The sequence below is a fragment of the Lissotriton vulgaris genome, chromosome 5 (genome assembly GCF_964263255.1).
Source record: "Lissotriton vulgaris chromosome 5, aLisVul1.2, whole genome shotgun sequence".
NCBI lineage: Eukaryota > Metazoa > Chordata > Amphibia > Caudata > Salamandridae > Lissotriton > Lissotriton vulgaris.
The window spans coordinates 1,161,759,809-1,161,775,959 of record NC_141693.1 but is presented as its reverse complement, the minus strand read 5'-3'; the positions used below and the strand labels follow the sequence as shown (position 1 = coordinate 1,161,775,959).

Below are 16,151 nucleotides of genomic sequence, written 5' to 3'. Positions count from 1 at the left end.
GGTGAGTGAAGAGTAGTGACTAGTGAGTGCAGAGCAGTGAGTGCAGAGTAGTGAGTAGTGAGTGCAGAGTAGTGAGTAGTGAGTGCAGAGTAGTGAGTAGTGAGTGCAGAGTAGTGAGTGCAGAGTAGTGAGTAGTTAGTGCATAGTAGTGAGTGCAGAGTAGTGAGTGCAGAGTAGTGAGTAGTGAGTGCAGAGTAGTGAGTAGTGAGTGCAGAGTAGTGAGTAGTTAGTGCAGAGTAGTGAGTGCAGAGTAGTGAGTGAAGAGTAGTGAGTAGTGAGTGCAGAGTAGTGAGTGCAGAGTAGTGAGTGCAGAGTAGTGAGTGCAGAGTAGTGAGTGGTGAGTAGTGAGTGCAGAGTAGTGAGTGCAGAGTAGTGAGTAGTGAGTGCAGAGTAGTGAGTAGTGAGTGCAGAGTAGTGAGTAGTGAGTGCAGAGTAGTGAGTAGTTAGTGCAGAGTAGTGAGTGCAGAGTAGTGAGTGCAGAGTAGTGAGTAGTGAGTGCAGAGTAGTGAGTGCAGAGTAGTGAGTGCAGAGTAGTGAGTAGTGAGTGCAGAGTAGTGAGTGCAGAGTAGTGGGTGCAGAGTAGTGAGTGCAGAGTAGTGAGTGCAGAGTAGTGAGTAGTGAGTGCAGAGTAGTGAGTAGTGAGTGCAGAGTAGTGAGTGCAGAGTAGTGAGTAGTGAGTGCATAGTAGTGAGTAGTGAGTGCAGAGTAGTTAGTGCAGAGTAGTGAGTGCAGAGTAGTGAGTAGTTAGTGCAGAGTAGTGAGTGCAGAGTAGTGAGTAGTGAATGCAGAGTGGTGAGTGCAGAGTAGTGAGTGCAGAGTAGTGAGTAGTGAGTGCATAGTAGTGAGTGCAGAGTAGTGAGTAGTGAGTGCAGAGTAGTGAGTGCAGAGTAGTGAGTAGTGAGTGCAGAGTAGTGAGTAGTGAGTGCAGAGTAGTGAGCAGTGAGTGCAGAGTAGTGAGTAGTTAGTGCAGAGTAGTGAGTGCAGAGTAGTGAGTAGTGAGTGCAGAGTAGTGAGTGCAGAGTAGTGAGTAGTGAGTGCAGAGTAGTGAGTGCAGAGTAGTGAGGGCAGAGTAGTGAGTAGTGAGTGCAGAGTAGTGAGTAGTGAGTGCAGAGTAGTGAGTAGTGAGTGCAGAGTAGTGAGTAGTGAGTGCAGAGTAGTGAGTAATGAGTGCATAGTAGTGAGTAGTGAGTGCAGAATAGTGAGTGGTGAGTAGTGAGTGCAGAGTAGTGAGTGCAGAGTAGTGAGTGCAGAGTAGTGAGTAGTTAGTGCATAGTAGTGAGTAGTGATTGCAGAGTAGTGAGTGCAGAGTACTGAGTGCAGAGTAGTGAGTGCAGAGTAATGAGTAGTTAGTGCATAGTAGTGAGTAGTGAGTGCAGAGTAGTGAGTGCAGAGTAGTGAGTGTAGAGTAGTGAGTGCAGAGTGCAGAGTAGTGATTGCCTAGTAGTGATTGCAGAGTAGTGATTGCAGAGTAGTGAGTGCAGAGTAGTGAGTGCATAGTAGTGAGTGCACAGTAGTGAGTAGTGAGTGCATAGTAGTGAGTAGTGAGTGCAGAGTAGTGAGTAGTGAGTGCAGAGTAGTGAGTGCAGAGTAGTGAGTAGTGAGTGCAGAGTAGTGAGTAGTGAGTGCAGATTAGTGAGTGCAGAGTAGTGAGTGCAGAGTAGTGAGTAGTGAGTGCAGAGTAGTGAGTAGTAAGTGCAGAGTAGTGAGTGCAGAGTAGTGAGTGCATAGTAGTGAGTAGTGAGTGCATAGTAGTGAGTAGTGAGTGCAGAGTAGTGAGTGCAGAGTAGTGAGTGTAGAGTAGTGAGTAGTGAGTGCAGAGTAGTGAGTGCAGAGTAGTGAGTGCAGAGTAGTGAGTGCAGAGTAGTGAGTAGTGAGTGCAGAGTAGTGAGTAGTGAGTGCGGAGTAGTGAGTGCAGAGTAGTGAGTAGTGAGTGCAGAGTAGTGAGTAGTGAGTGCAGAGTAGTGAGTAGTGAGTGCAGAGTAGTGAGTGCAGAGTAGTGAGTGCAGAGTAGTGAGTAGTGAGTGCATAGTAGTGAGTGCATAGTAGTGAGTAGTGAGTGCAGAGTAGTGAGTGCAGAGTAGTGAGTGCAGAGTAGTGAGTAGTGAGTGCAGAGTAGTGAGTGCAGAGTAGTGAGTGCAGAGTAGTGAGTGCAGAGTAGTGAGTAGTGAGTGCAGAGTAGTGAGTGCAGAGTAGTGAGTGCAGAGTAGTGAGTGCAGAGTAGTGAGTGCAGTGTAGTGAGTAGTGAGTGCAGAGTTCAGAGTAGGGAGTGCAGAGTAGTGAGTAGTGAGTGCAGAGTAGTGAGTGCAGAGTAGTGAGTAGTGAGTGCAGAGTAGTGAGTAGTGAGTGCAGATTAGTGAGAGCAGAGTAGTGAGTGCAGAGTAGTGAGTAGTGAGTGCAGAGTAGTGAGTAGTGAGTGCAGAGTAGTGAGTGCAGAGTAGTGCGTAGTGAGTGCAGAGTAGTGAGTAGTGAGTGCAGAGTAGTGAGTAGTGAGTGCAGAGTAGTGAGTGCAGAGTAGTGAGTAGTGAGTGCAGAGTAGTGAGTGCAGACTGTGAGTGCACATCATCAGAGCTATGTGAATAATAACTGTATCAGCCCCGTGCGTGAGGTGCATCATCCACATTGCTCAGGTCACCCAAATTCCTGCACTCTCTACCACACTGCTTTCAAGAACAGCATACTCTTGCACACACTCTCACTGCTCACCAATTCAAAGTTTCCTAAACATTTTATGCAACGCATTGTCATACACAATGCCAATAACTCAAACTTTAATGCTGCGAGCCCTATTACATTGTAAATGCTTGTTAATTAAGAGGGGTGGAGTGTTGTGTCCTGATGGCTGGTCTCCCTTTCTTTGATCAGTATTCTTTGTCTCTGTTCTTGGGTGTCCCTGTTGTAATAAGTGATGCAATAGGGGTTTTGTGTGAGTGTAGGGTGGTCTTAAATCAAAATCAAATGGATGATGACATGGTGTCCGCCATAAGATTTCGGTATTTAACAATAATTTCAGTATTACAGACACTAGATAGGCCATGTGTTATATATATCATAGTTCAAGTCCGAGCTCAGGATATCAGGAAATTTTATGTTGAACAGTTGTTCTTTTTTTTTCTTTATTTCTTTTTCAGCGTATCTGGCACAAGCGTGTAAGGTGACATTATTCTCTTACCTAAGGTAGTGAAAACTGATTATAACGTGGTAAAAGTACGAAGTAAATATTTGTGTAAGGATTTTGAAAAAAGGGATTATATTGTTTGTAGATTGCTATTGGTAGTAGTGGAATTTTGGGTTCCATTTAACGTCTTAAAAATATCCTGTTACGTTTGAAAGGATTGTTTAAAATTTGATTGGTGGAACAACTAGGGACAAGGCTAATAAGAAGTGGAGCGGTTTTTTACAATGTTTGGTTCGTACTGAAGGTGAGAATGAAGTTGTTCACAGTAAGTACTAAAAGTAAGGGTAATTGAAAAGTTACTTTGTGAAATTAGAATGGCCACCTTATTTTTGATTCGGGCAAGGGCTCTGTGTCTTACTTTTAGACTAAAGATTAACCTCACTGCAGATTAAAGATTAACCTCAAGTGACTGGGAGCGGAAATGCTGTAGGTATGTAGTTCCCTTTTGAATAACTGTTGCAAGCTTAGTTCATTATGTTTTGTAGTGAGACCTGTTGAGAAGTGGGGTTCGTGTAGCAAGGTTTAGAATTGTATTTGTTCCTGGTGGTTAGGGGACATACGCTCATAATTGTAGTAGGGTGGGGGACGGGCCATGCGTAACTGGTCTGTTAATCACCAAAGGCAAAATACCTGCTGAGCATAACCACGAGGAAGTGTGAGAATTTGTAGGACAGGATATGCGTAATTACCTCTTCATGGATTTGCTTCGGGTGTTTGAGGCACGTTTAAAATTGTAGATTGAGGGCTCCGTTTTATAATTCATGGTGATGTGTAGCATTTAATTGGAAAAAAGTTGGTGGTTTAAAACATGGAACTTGCAGGCAAGTTAATATAGTTTTGTAGTGTCAGTTGTTTCCTGTGTTTAGTGACTACCTGCTTAACAGAAGTTGTCTTCATTTATAGACGCAGTCCTGCCAAGCGTCACGCAACAGGTGTGACGCTCACGCATTTCAGTGCGGTGATCCACATCACCGCACTGAAATGCAATGTCACGCATACCAGCGGCGCTTGTCACTGTGCCCGGCCGGGCTCTCTCTGCTGCTCCCTCCGAGAGAGGTGCGCCGCCGCCGCTGGCCTGCCCGTCATGTTCCTAAACACTCACACACTGTCCTGCAGCTCTCAGCTCTGAGAGCGCTGCAATGTATAGACTCTGCACTCTGCCACCAGGAGCTGCCTGACACATGAATTTTTAATGGTGCGGCTGCCTGCGCCGCCAGCGTGGCTCATGACACAGGAGCCGGGCTGCCAGTGCCCTGCTCTCGGCCGGACCGGTGATACTGCAGCCAATCACCGACGACAGTGTCACCAGGGGGGCCGGGAATAATTAATCCGGATGTGCGGCGGTACAGTCTGCCGTCACGTCCAGCGGCCCGGAAGTAAAGCAGGCGGCGGGGGATTTAAATCTGAGAGTGCAGCCTGCCACAGCCTCTCTCATGCCATGATGGCAGGCCGCCCGCCGCGGCCGCAGGGGGCCGCAAACCGAGCGGCCGAGGCGAGGAGTGCAGTGACCGGCGATGAGTGGAGGCAGCAGCAAGTAGCTCTGCCTGGAGATGGAGACAGGCAGTGCCCTGGCAGTAGTGGCAGTCACTGCTGCACATCGTGGCTGGACAGCAGCAGGTGGTCAACAAGTAGTAAGTAAAGTTTCAGCCCCCACGCAGCGCTGGCTGCGCACGCGACGCCGGTGATGAGATGTCAGTCACAGTTTATTTTTATTAATGTTCAGCAGTGCGCACATCGACGTGCTCTGGTGGGTGCATCAATGCATTTAAGCCAGCTTGCAATATTGTACAACAGCCCCCACGCAGCGCTGCGCACGTGACGCGGCCGGTGCCACAATTCATAATGTTCAGCAGTGCACGTCGTGTTCTGCATCAATGCCATTATTCTTCCAATATTGTACAACAGGTTAGGTAGAGTAACTAATTGCATGAATTTTGCTCGCTAGAAAGTGTCACTCATAGTCGTTGAAATGTCACTCATAATTTCACTAAAATTTTTAAAATGTCACACATGGCAATCTGAAACCTTGGCAGCTATGTAGACGTAGCAACGAATTTGAAAGACGTGTTCGGGGAAAACTTCAGTTCTTATTAGAGTAATTACCCACAGCATACCTGTGGTCAAGCGAATCACTCGCAATACAAAGGGTGAGTGAAAATGTGAAAGTGGTTATTGGAATTCTGATCAAAGGAGTTTGCATTGGGTCTATCTGTTTCGTACTTTATGAGCCACTTTTATATTCCATCTTTACCTTTTGTAACCCTTCTTTGTCATATTTAGAATTTTGTCTGCTTATCAGGGGACTTCAATTGTTATAAGAAGCGTATACTAAAAGAACTTAGGAAAAGTGACACTAAATTCAACCTGTTATCGCCCTGAAGAAGCCGTGGACTGAGCCACGAAACACGTGTTGACCCAAAACTGTGCTGAACACAATTGTATTTGAAAATCAATCTATGTGGAAATACTGTGCCAATTTTGGGGTTTTGCTTAGTTTAGACAACAACATATGGAATATTGTGTGTGAAAAATGTGATTGTATGGAGTTTAGAATTGAGAAACTACGTATGATTTTCAAGATATGGCAGTTGCTGTCGAATATAAGAAACTTGGAATAAAAATGTCAATATACAAGTTATTTTGTGAAGATTGCTTAATTACGCTCCCTTTGAAATTTCTCTATCTAATCTTAAAGTATCGATCTGGCTGGGCACCAGTCAGGTAGGTTCAGCGAGTGCTGGTCATTTTGAAATGTAAGCCCATTTTTGTTTCAGTGGGTTTTGTATGTGTGTTTTCGATAAAAGTTAGTTTGCACTGTCAGTTAAACTAGAAGGTTGAGGCTGGATATCGCCTTTACTCCTGGTGGTGCATCTTATATATGTCAGGTGTAAACTGATGTGAAGAGTAGCAGACGTAAAGTCTTCATGGAAGACAGCCAGCTACTGTGTATGTGGACTCTTATCATTAGCTTGTTGTCTGATAATATAATGATCTGGTTTTACAGAGAGCTCTTTGTGCCTGAGATGTATTGCATATTTGCCTAAGCTCTGAGTTATTCCTGAAGTCCGAGCCACCTTTTGGTGTCAAAGTTGAACAATTCTTTTTACCATTCTTCCTTCGCTACTGCAGTTGCCTGCCCCGGAGCTATAATAATAATAGTCTTTCTATTTAAATTACTGGGGCCATATAAGTGATCACCCCATGAGAACGGCACCATAGCTCCCGCATCGCCCTCTTTAGTGGTCCCATGTGTTATTTTATTTTTGTTCCTGAATGCAATGCTAAAACAGGACTAGATGAGACATAAGACGCGGACTGACTTCTGGAAGAAAGATGCTGGAGAGGGACAAAAGAGTGAAGAGTGAAATTCTGGGAGTGTGTGCCTGGTAATAGTAAGAAGAGAAAAACAGCGGCTGTGCAAGAGAGATTGGAAGGTGGGAAGAGGAGAGAAGTAGCTTGTGTGAGTGCAAGTAAAAGAAAGGGAAAGCTGGTGCGTTCCCAATGGGGATGGAGAGAGACCGAAGGACACGTCGACTGTGTGTTGATGGCAGCATGTATTCACTTTTTGGGACAGAAAAGGCTTCCGGTTTAGGACCAGAACCTCTGCAGTAGTTCTCCCCAATCCACCTCCCCAACATCCGTCAATAAACCTTTCCTCCTCTATCTTGTTCATCCAACTAAATGCATTCTTGTCGCTGAACCACTGAAAATACCTCCTTTTTTCAGGTGATGGATTTGGATTTTACTCCTCCAAGGTGGATCTACAGACCTATCTATGTATGTGTGGTGTCTGAACATTACTTGGACCTTTCTGACTTGTGTGGGTCTAAGCATTCTAGACTCCTGGGTGTCCACAACCCATATTACATGGCTGAATATACAAAGTTTTCCTCTGCTGCTCCTGTGTGCAGCCATCAAAGCATATGCTTGGAGAAGCATGAGTTGCATAATGCTGATTCCTTTGGTTTGCTTTCTGCCACTTCTGTCCTGACTCCTCAGCCCATATAGTATGGCTGGTTGCAGAATACCTAAACTTGTGGGTTTGTCCCTGCCTCATCTGGGACATTTCAGTCGGATACTATGGCTGGCTGTACAATGCCTGGCCCTTCCCGGACAGTACCCTCAGTTAATACGCTGTGGCAGGCTGTAAAAACCTCATTCCTTTTGGTTGTCCCCTGCTTCTGCTGGACTAACTCCTCTGAGCAGATAATGCCTGGTTGTATAATCCCCATGGGTTGCTTCCTCCCACTCCAAGAGGAACTCCTGTTAGCATGGTTCATTGTGTAATGCCCATTCCTGTAGGTTACCCCTACTCTGAAACTGTCCTTGCATATTCTATTACTTTTTGTATTATGGCTACTCCTTGCTGGGTCTGGGTAGACTCCATAAATCATATACCCTGCCCATTTGTATAAAGGCCCTTACTTTTGGTTGTTACCTGACACACGGGGATCCTCGGGCATATGCTATGGCTTGTTATTCACTGGTTGACCCCTGTCGCTCCAGGGTGGACCTATTAAATCATGCATAACGTCTGGTTGTTTATTTCCCACTCCTAGGGGTGGCACCCTGTTGCTCCTGGTGGACTTTCAAGCACATACTGTACTTTTTGCACTATTGCAGAGCCATAGACAGTGTGATTTAAGTTGCATAGATTCTTTAAAGAAATTAGATATTCGCTTGCAAGACATTTTGTGTGCTTCACTCATGCATAAGTACCACTGCATGCTTGTTGCAACACAATTTAAGCAGTCTCAGATAATATTGTTGGGTTGGGAATGCCCCTTGCATGGTGTACAGACTTTTTGCCCTGCTCTAAAAGCCCAAAAGCAAAAATCAGATACCCTAGTTGTTGATTGTTCTCCCTAGCATCCCACTAATCTAGTGTATGTGCAAAGGCTAATGTCTGTCCATTGCCATGAATTAGGTCCTGGAACACAAGGGGCACACAAATTGCCCTCATTTGTTTGTCATCGGGCTTCAGTCCTTTTCATAGGTTTATCAGTGATGGTGGTTGCATACCGTGTTTTATGAATTAGTAGTTGTGACCAAACCTTTTTATCAGTGTTACAGGATTGGAGGCCCACTGGACCACACATGTAAAGTGCTATGTAGTAACTGAGGCCCTAGCACTAACATCCAAGTGCATTTTTAAATGTATTTATGTGTGTAGCCGGCATGGTGCATACGTTGTGTGAATGAGTGAACCAGAATAATGGAGCCCTGTGGGTTTTTGGGATGGAGGTAAGGTTGTTTTTCAAGGCAGTGGTAGTGTACTGCTGACATTACTGAAGCTAGACATAGGAGACCTAGACACTGATACCGACATGTTGAAAAAGAAGAGGGAAGGAGAGTTCCAACTCTGCAGGGGGTGCGGACTACGAGGGTTTGCAGAAGAAGTTGGAGCTAAGGGCCCATTCACCCAGAGAGACACGCAAAAGAGAGCAACAAGCATGTTCCCAGATCAGAGCTTCGTTCTCTTGCCTAAAGTAGTCACTGCACAGTAGCAATGCCAAAATGTGCCCAAGTCGCCTGCACCTCTGTGATCCTGAGATCGGTCTATACAGTGGAAGTGTCCTGAAGGGTGCCTGAGTGGGCTATGCTGCTGTGACTGTACATTTGTGCCCAAAGCATACTGTGTCTCTGCTAGTCGGGAAGTGAGGCCAAAGTGAACTTCACTGCTATGGTGACTAACTAGACCTGTGTAGACCAAACCGCTGTCCAATCGCTATGAGTGGAATCAGAGGTTTACCACTACAATTTGTTGGACAGTTGGTTTTTGCTATGCTGGGTGAGAAAGTTCTGAGTTTGATGCACCCCCACTCTACCTCCCAGAGAAGCCTGTGTCTGCTAGCTGTCGCTACCACGGAGAGTCAAGTGCAGAAGGGGTTGCACTTCTCATTTTTCTGAGCCATAGTGGACACACCCCTGAGCATTTGCAGTAAAGGACCCCAGCCCCCATGGCTGAGACCCTTTAGCCCCTGTTTTCCCGGTTTTCCCCAGAATAGGGTCTAATACATACACAATACCAAAACACTTCACACATAAGCCACACTGCACTCAAGCACTTCTATTCATTGTCACACTAGCATTTAATATGCGTGTTTTTATCTCTGTTTACTTTTTGCTTTAAATTCAAGCATAGGCACAGTGACAAAACACAATAAACTCGCAATTCAGGTACCCACATCAAAGCACTAACCTTATAGAGCGACCCTTGACCCCACCAGGTAGGTCGCTCCCCCTCTGCACAGCACCGCCTGTGTGTCCCTGCCATAGCTGCCACTGCTGAGGAAGTTCGAGGCCTTCCACCACCCGCAGTCTACCACTTGCGCCTCATCCCTGGTGGGCAGTGGTAGGCCGTAGGTAGGTTTGTTCATCCTCCTTTATTGCTTTTATTGTATTGCCTGTATTTTCATTGTTGTGTCTGTGACTGCTGTTGTCTGTCTTCCCCAGCTGCCTGTACGTGGTACGTGCCCCTTTTTCTTCCCTCTGTTCCCCTCGCTGTCTCTGTGCTCTCTCTGCCCGGTCATTCCTTCTATACCCTTCGCTGCCCCCGTGTCTCTGCCCGGTTTTCCCTTCGGTTCCCCTCGCTGCCCCCGTGTCTCTGTCCAGTTTTCCCTTCTGTTCCCCTCGCTGCCTCCGTGCCTCTCTGCCCATTCTGCCTTCTGTTCTTAGCTCCCCCTGTATTTCTGTGTTCTGTATTTTGCCTCTGTGCCACTCGTTTTTCCGGTATTTCTGTGCCCTTTTGCCTTCTGTGCCACTCGTTTTTCCCTCATTTTTGTGCCCCTTTTGCCTTTTGTTCCACTCGTTTTTTGTGCCTGTCTGAGCCACTCGTTTTTTCTGTTGTTTTTGTGCCCCTTTTGCCTTCTGTTCCACTCGTTTTTTTGTGCCCTTCTGCCCTCTGTTCCACTAGTTTTTTTGTGCCCTTCTGCCCTGTGCCACTCGATTTTCCCTCGTTTTTGTGCCCCCTTTTGCCTTCTGTTCAACTCGTTTTTGTGCCCTTCTGCCGTCTGTGCCACTAGTTTTCCCCTTGTTTTTGTGCCCCTTTTGCCTTCTGTTCCACTCGTTTTTTGTGCCCTTCTGCCCTCTGTTCCACTCGTTTTTTGTGCCCTTCTGCCCTCTGTGCCACTCGTTTTCCCTAGTTTTTGTGCCCCTTTTGCTTTTGGTCCACTCATTTTTTGTGCCCTTTTGCCTTCTGTGCCACTCGTTTGTCTCTTGATTTTGTGCCCCTTTTTCCTTCTGTTACCTTCGTTGTCCCTCGCGGCTGCGTCCCCGCCCCCCTGACGGCCCACTGCTCATTCGCTGCCCCCGCCTCCCAGCTGCTCCCACCTCCCACCTCCCCATATATGCCGGCTGCTGTGCAGCCGCTCCTCTGGTGCGCCTAAGGCAAGCCCGTCTGCACCTGGACCGCGCCCAGCGCCAGAACCCCTGGCCCCCGTAGCCGCCACGACAACCGCCGCGACTTCAACACCAGCACTCTGCACGCTCTCAACTCCGGACGGAGCCACGCCTGCTTCAACGCCACCCCAAAACGCACACACGGTCCCTTCACCTGCCGGAACTGCAGCTACACCAGCCTCAGAGCCGAGGAACCACCCGCCAAGAAAGACCGCAACCACATCCGATGCATACTACTGAACACCCGCTCCGCATGCAAGCATGCCGTCGATCTCTGGAACCTGCTCAACACAACATCCCCGGACATAGCCTTCCTGACAGAGACCTGGTTTAACGACTGCTCCGCACCCGACATCGCCATAGCCATCCCAGACGGCTACAATATCACCCACAGAGAACACACCAACTGAGTTGGAGGAGGTATCGCCATCGTCCACAAGAACAGCATCAGGGTCTCGACTAGCACCGACGACGCGCTCAGCACCACCAAACACATGCATTTCCAGATCCACACAGACCCTAACTCCACCCTCAGAGGTACCCTCGTCTACCGACGCCCCGGACCCTGCCCCCAGTTCATCGACTACATCACCGACTTGATCAGCACGCACGCCCTGACCTCCACCGACTACATCCTCCTCGGACACCTGAACTTTCACCTTGAGAACAACAATGACAACAACTCCACAACCCTGATCGATAACCTCGCCAACCTCGGACTGAAGCAACTCGTCACAACTCTCACCCACTCCGCCGGCCACATGCTCGACCCCGTCTTCTCCTCAAGTCAGCACATCTCCGTCAGCCACATCACCGAACTCCTCTGGACCGACCACCGCTGCATCCACTTCGCCTTCCAGAAGCCCACCACACACCACCACACCCAGCATATCCCCGCCGCTGCTGGAGCAAAATCACCAAAGACCAACTACATGCAAACCTCGCTCTCAGCCCACCTACCGAACCCTCCAACACCGACGACGCTGCCCACAGCCTCAGATGCTGGATCGAGAAGAAATGGCACAGTGAACAAACCCCGGATAGCCACCCAGCACACAAGGACGCCATCCGCAACCACTACCACCTCATCAGGGCGGCCAAGAGGACCTCCTTCAAGACCGCCTCGACAACAACGCACACAATAGCTAGGAGCTCTTCAACATTGTGAAGGAACTCTGCAACCTCAGCTCCAACACCAACGATATCCCGCCGTCGCAAGCCCTGTGCGACTCTCTCGCCACTTTCTTCCACCGCAAGGTAGCAGACATCCACGACGGCTTTAACACCCAGACAGCCCCTACAGACGGCAACACAACAGACCCTCCGCACACCATGGACCACGACCCCCTGCTAGCCTGGGCCAGCATGAGCATCGATGACACCATCAAGACCATGCGCACAATCCACTCGGGCTCTCGGTCAGACCCATTCCCGCACCACGTCTTCAACAGAGCCAGCAGCTCCATCGTACCCCACCTGCGCAGCGGCATCAATCTCTCCCTCGAGACCGCAACCTTCCCAGAGATCTGGAAACACGCGGAGATCAACACCCTACTCAAAAAAACGTCGGCAGACCCTAGAGACCTCAAGAACTTCCGGCCCATCTCTCTACTCCCCTTCCCGGCCAAGGTCATCGAGAAAATCGTCAACAGACAGCTAACCCGATACTTCGAAGAAAACAGAAGCCCGGACCCTTCCCAGTCAGGGTTCCGCAGCAACCACAGCACTGAGACTGCCCTCATCGCTGCCACCGATGACATCAGGACCCTGCTGGACAGCGGTGAGACCGCAACACTCATCCTCCTAGACCTCTCTGCCGCCTTCGACACCGTCTGCCACCGCACACTATGCACACGCCTCCACGCCGCAGGGATCCGAGACAAGGCTTTGGATTGGACCACCTCCTTCCTCTCCGTCAGAACCCAGAGCGTTCACTTCCCCCCATTCCGTTCCAAAGCCTCCGAGATCATCTGCGGCGTACCCCAGGGATCCTCCCTCAGCCCAACGCTGTTCAACATTTACATGGCCCCGCACGCACACCTAGCCTGACGCACATCCTCAACATAACCTCCAACACTGACGACACTCAGCTGATCCTCTACCTCACCAATGACCCCATCACCGCCAAAGCCAACCTCCACGAAGGAATGAAGGCCGTCGCCGACTGGATGAAGACCAGCCGTCTGAAGCTGAACTCGGACAAGGCGGAGGTCCTCATCCTCGGCTCTAACCCTTCAGCCTGGGACGATTCCTGGTGGCCGACGGCACTGGGGGCAGCCCCGACACCCACCGACCACACACGTAACCTGGGAATCATCCTCGACTCAACGCTCTCAATGAACAAGCAAGTCAACGCCATCTCCTCCTCCTGCTACAGATGGATCCCGACAGATACAAGAGAGACAGTCACCCAGGCCCTCGTCAGCAGCAGACTCGACTATGGAAACGCCCTCTATGCGGGAACCCTGACCAAGCTCATCAAACGACTACAACGCATCCAAAACGCCTTGGCACGACTGATCCTCGATGATCACGCCACGGCCACATCAACCCCCCACCTGAAAAACCTGCACTAGCTCCCCGTCAACAAGAGGATATCCTTCAAGCTCCTCACCCACGCACAGAAGGCACTCCACAAGACCGGCCCAGTCTACCTCAACAGACGGCTCTCCTTCTACATCCCCAACCGCCAGCTACGCTCCGCCGACCTCTCACTCGCCACCGTCCCGCGCATCCGAAGAACACCACCGGTAGGAGATCCTTCTCCCACCTCGCCGCCAAGACATGGAACACCCTCCCACTGAGCCTACGACAGACCCAAGACCTGCTGACCTTCAGGAGGATACTCAAAACCTGGCTGTTCGATCAGTCCCCCCCCCCCCAGCGCCTTGAGACACTTGCGGGTATGTAGTGCGCTTTACAAATGATTGATTGATTGATTGATTGATTGATTGATTGATAGATATAAGTCACAGAGGCCCAACTAGAGCCAAATTTCGGGAGGTGGGGGGGCGCTAAGAAATATTTTCGGGGGGGGGGGGGGCAGCAGCAGAGTGGAGCAGCAGGGGCTCTTAGAAGGGGTGAAACAACAACAATGCCTCATGAATATGCAAATGGTCTTTTAAAGACCTGTGAAGTGCTCGGGTGCGGCTGTGTGTGTGTCCGGGAAGCTGTCTCGTCCCGGGCTGCCACATACGATGGGGAGGGGTGGGGGGCTGAAGCCCTTGGAGTCCAATGGGCGTTGCGCGCTTGATAGGTCACCTGACAGACGCACAGTTTTCGTCCAGAGCACTACCGTAGTCTGCAAATGTTCGTCAGTGCCTTGGAAGTAGGCAGCACTATATAAATGCGAATTCAATCAAATATAGTTGTATGCATTACCCAACAGCTCCACAGTGGAAGCAAAAGATGCCCTGTGGAGTGTAGAGTTGCATGAAGTATGCATTTAACTTTGTTTAAACCTATGAAGTCCCCAAGTTAGAGGGCCTACATGATGCTTGCCTACACTAAAAGTAATTTCCTTCTTCTGTCTCTGCTCTGTGAGAGTAACTGAAAGACACCTAACTAATTGCATGTGCCGTCAGAAGTCTAGCACCGTGGCATGGCGCCAAACTCAGGTGTTTGTGAGCGAGATACAATCTGATTTTTGTAGATAAAGAGTGGTAATTAACATGTCTTGTGTTTTTCGGAGCATGACCTGAATACTTCATATCGGAAGGCTCCCGGGACCGAACAGAATCGGCTGCTTCTCAAGCTCGAAACTTCTTATGTCAACAAGCTGTAACTAGTTCTAGCGTTTTTTTTACTACACGAGTTTCTGTCACATAGAATTTGCTGAATTGCAGCTGCGCTGTTTATGCAATTCGAGATTGTGCTTAGAAGTGAAAAATCAACTTTCCCATGTGTTGTTTACCTGAGATGGTGTTCTAACTTTGATTATGCTAGGCAACATTTTAGTTTACCGATGCTGTGGCGTAGAAAGGTCAGGTGGTACCTGGTGCGGAACATTTCTTGTCACCGCCCCCCCCCCCCCCACCCCCCCCCCCCCACACATACACATTGAAATTATTAAAATATGGAAAAACTATATAGTTACACATATTTTTGCCATTTTGTCACCCCCACAGTGCCATTGTGTCACCCCGGTGATAACACCCGGGGCGACCTGCACCCACTGCACCCCACTTCCTACGCCACAGTACCTATGATTGCCTCAGGGGGGGAGCTTGAGTTCCCACAAGGATGAGAATTAAGGGTGCATTTTACTGCTGCTTGGAGCTTATGTCGCACTATGCAGAGTTACATTGAATTGGCTTCGCTTTCCAAAGCTTGGCAGTTTTTAGGTTTGATGTGTGATGACACTTGTGGTGTTCATAACAAGCATACTGTATCCTGCACTGGAAGCTTTGATCCGTCAGCCATTGGCGTCTCTGGATCAGTAACCTTCAGCAATTGGCTTGCGACATTGCCAATCACATTCCTGTTCAGCCAAAGTACTCTAGTCTCACTTTCTTTTTATTGACTGCTTGGGTCTGGCCTTCCACATTGAATGGTATGCATGTGGAACTATTTTACATCTGAAAAGTACACTGATATCATACATTAACTTATTAACCCATCCTTGAAATGTATGCTTAAAGTGACCCTTTTTATTTGTTTTCCACTGCAACAGGCATTTGCTTTGCTTTTGTCAGTTCTTTTTTATTTTCCCCAAAACTGTTCAAAGGTACTCTCTTTTTCTGCGACATTTAATTGCTGCAGTGTTATCCCTGCTCATTTTGTTTAGTTTAAAGTTTCATTTAGTCTTTGGGGGCACTCTGTACTCCATATAACAGCTACCATGAGGTCACAACGTTCATAAATTGAGATATTTTCTTAACACACTGGAAAAATGTAAATTTATTTGTACAACATTTTAACTTTGCAATCTATGCAGCACGAAACTCCACACAATGTTGCATTATGCAAGGCAAAGTAAAGCATTTCTGTCTTTCTGCAGAACATTGGATGTGAACTTCTGCCAGTGTGCTAAACTGCAACATTTACATGTGTTTTGCTTCATGTCAGTCTGCGGTGCTTCCGGCAGAGGCCCTGCTTCTAATCCTCTGCTGGGGACCAGCACGTTCTTCTGCCAGGCTGCAAAACAAAACAGAAGCATTGTACCTAGAATGCCCATCACCTCAGGGTATGGCAACAGAAGCCTCTCCCATTCATGATTAACCATCTTTCCCATTTTAGACTCTTTCACCTTGTGGGCATCCCTAATGGTAATTCATATGGTTTTCATTCCTGATGAATTAAGGGACATTAACAACTTAATTAGAAAACAAGCCAGTGTGCATATAATTTGGCCTGAAAATAATTTTGATGTGTTCCTCTGTTTTCTTTGCAGTCAGGCTTGGAAGTCAGCATAGATCAAGCAGTGGATGGAGGAGACATCGAAAAAGCAGAGGAACTGAGTGACCAGTTAGCTACTCGGGAGGTATGTTGGGATGGGCTGTTATCATATTGGGGTTTGCAACTTTGCATTCAAAATCAAACAGCTAATTATAGCGATTAGCATGGGCTCAACCAG

General features: G+C 48.2%; 1 protein-coding gene across 1 annotated transcript in view; it reads left to right on the top strand.

The window, feature by feature from the left end:
- The window catches only part of FAM204A (family with sequence similarity 204 member A), a 450,793-nt gene that overhangs the window by 168,899 nt on the left and 265,743 nt on the right, over positions 1–16,151 (top strand). Inside the window, exon 5 of the mRNA XM_086920295.1 lies at positions 15,969–16,058. Within this exon, the coding sequence (XP_086776421.1) occupies positions 15,969–16,058 (90 nt within the window). The remainder of the gene's footprint in view (positions 1–15,968; positions 16,059–16,151) is intronic.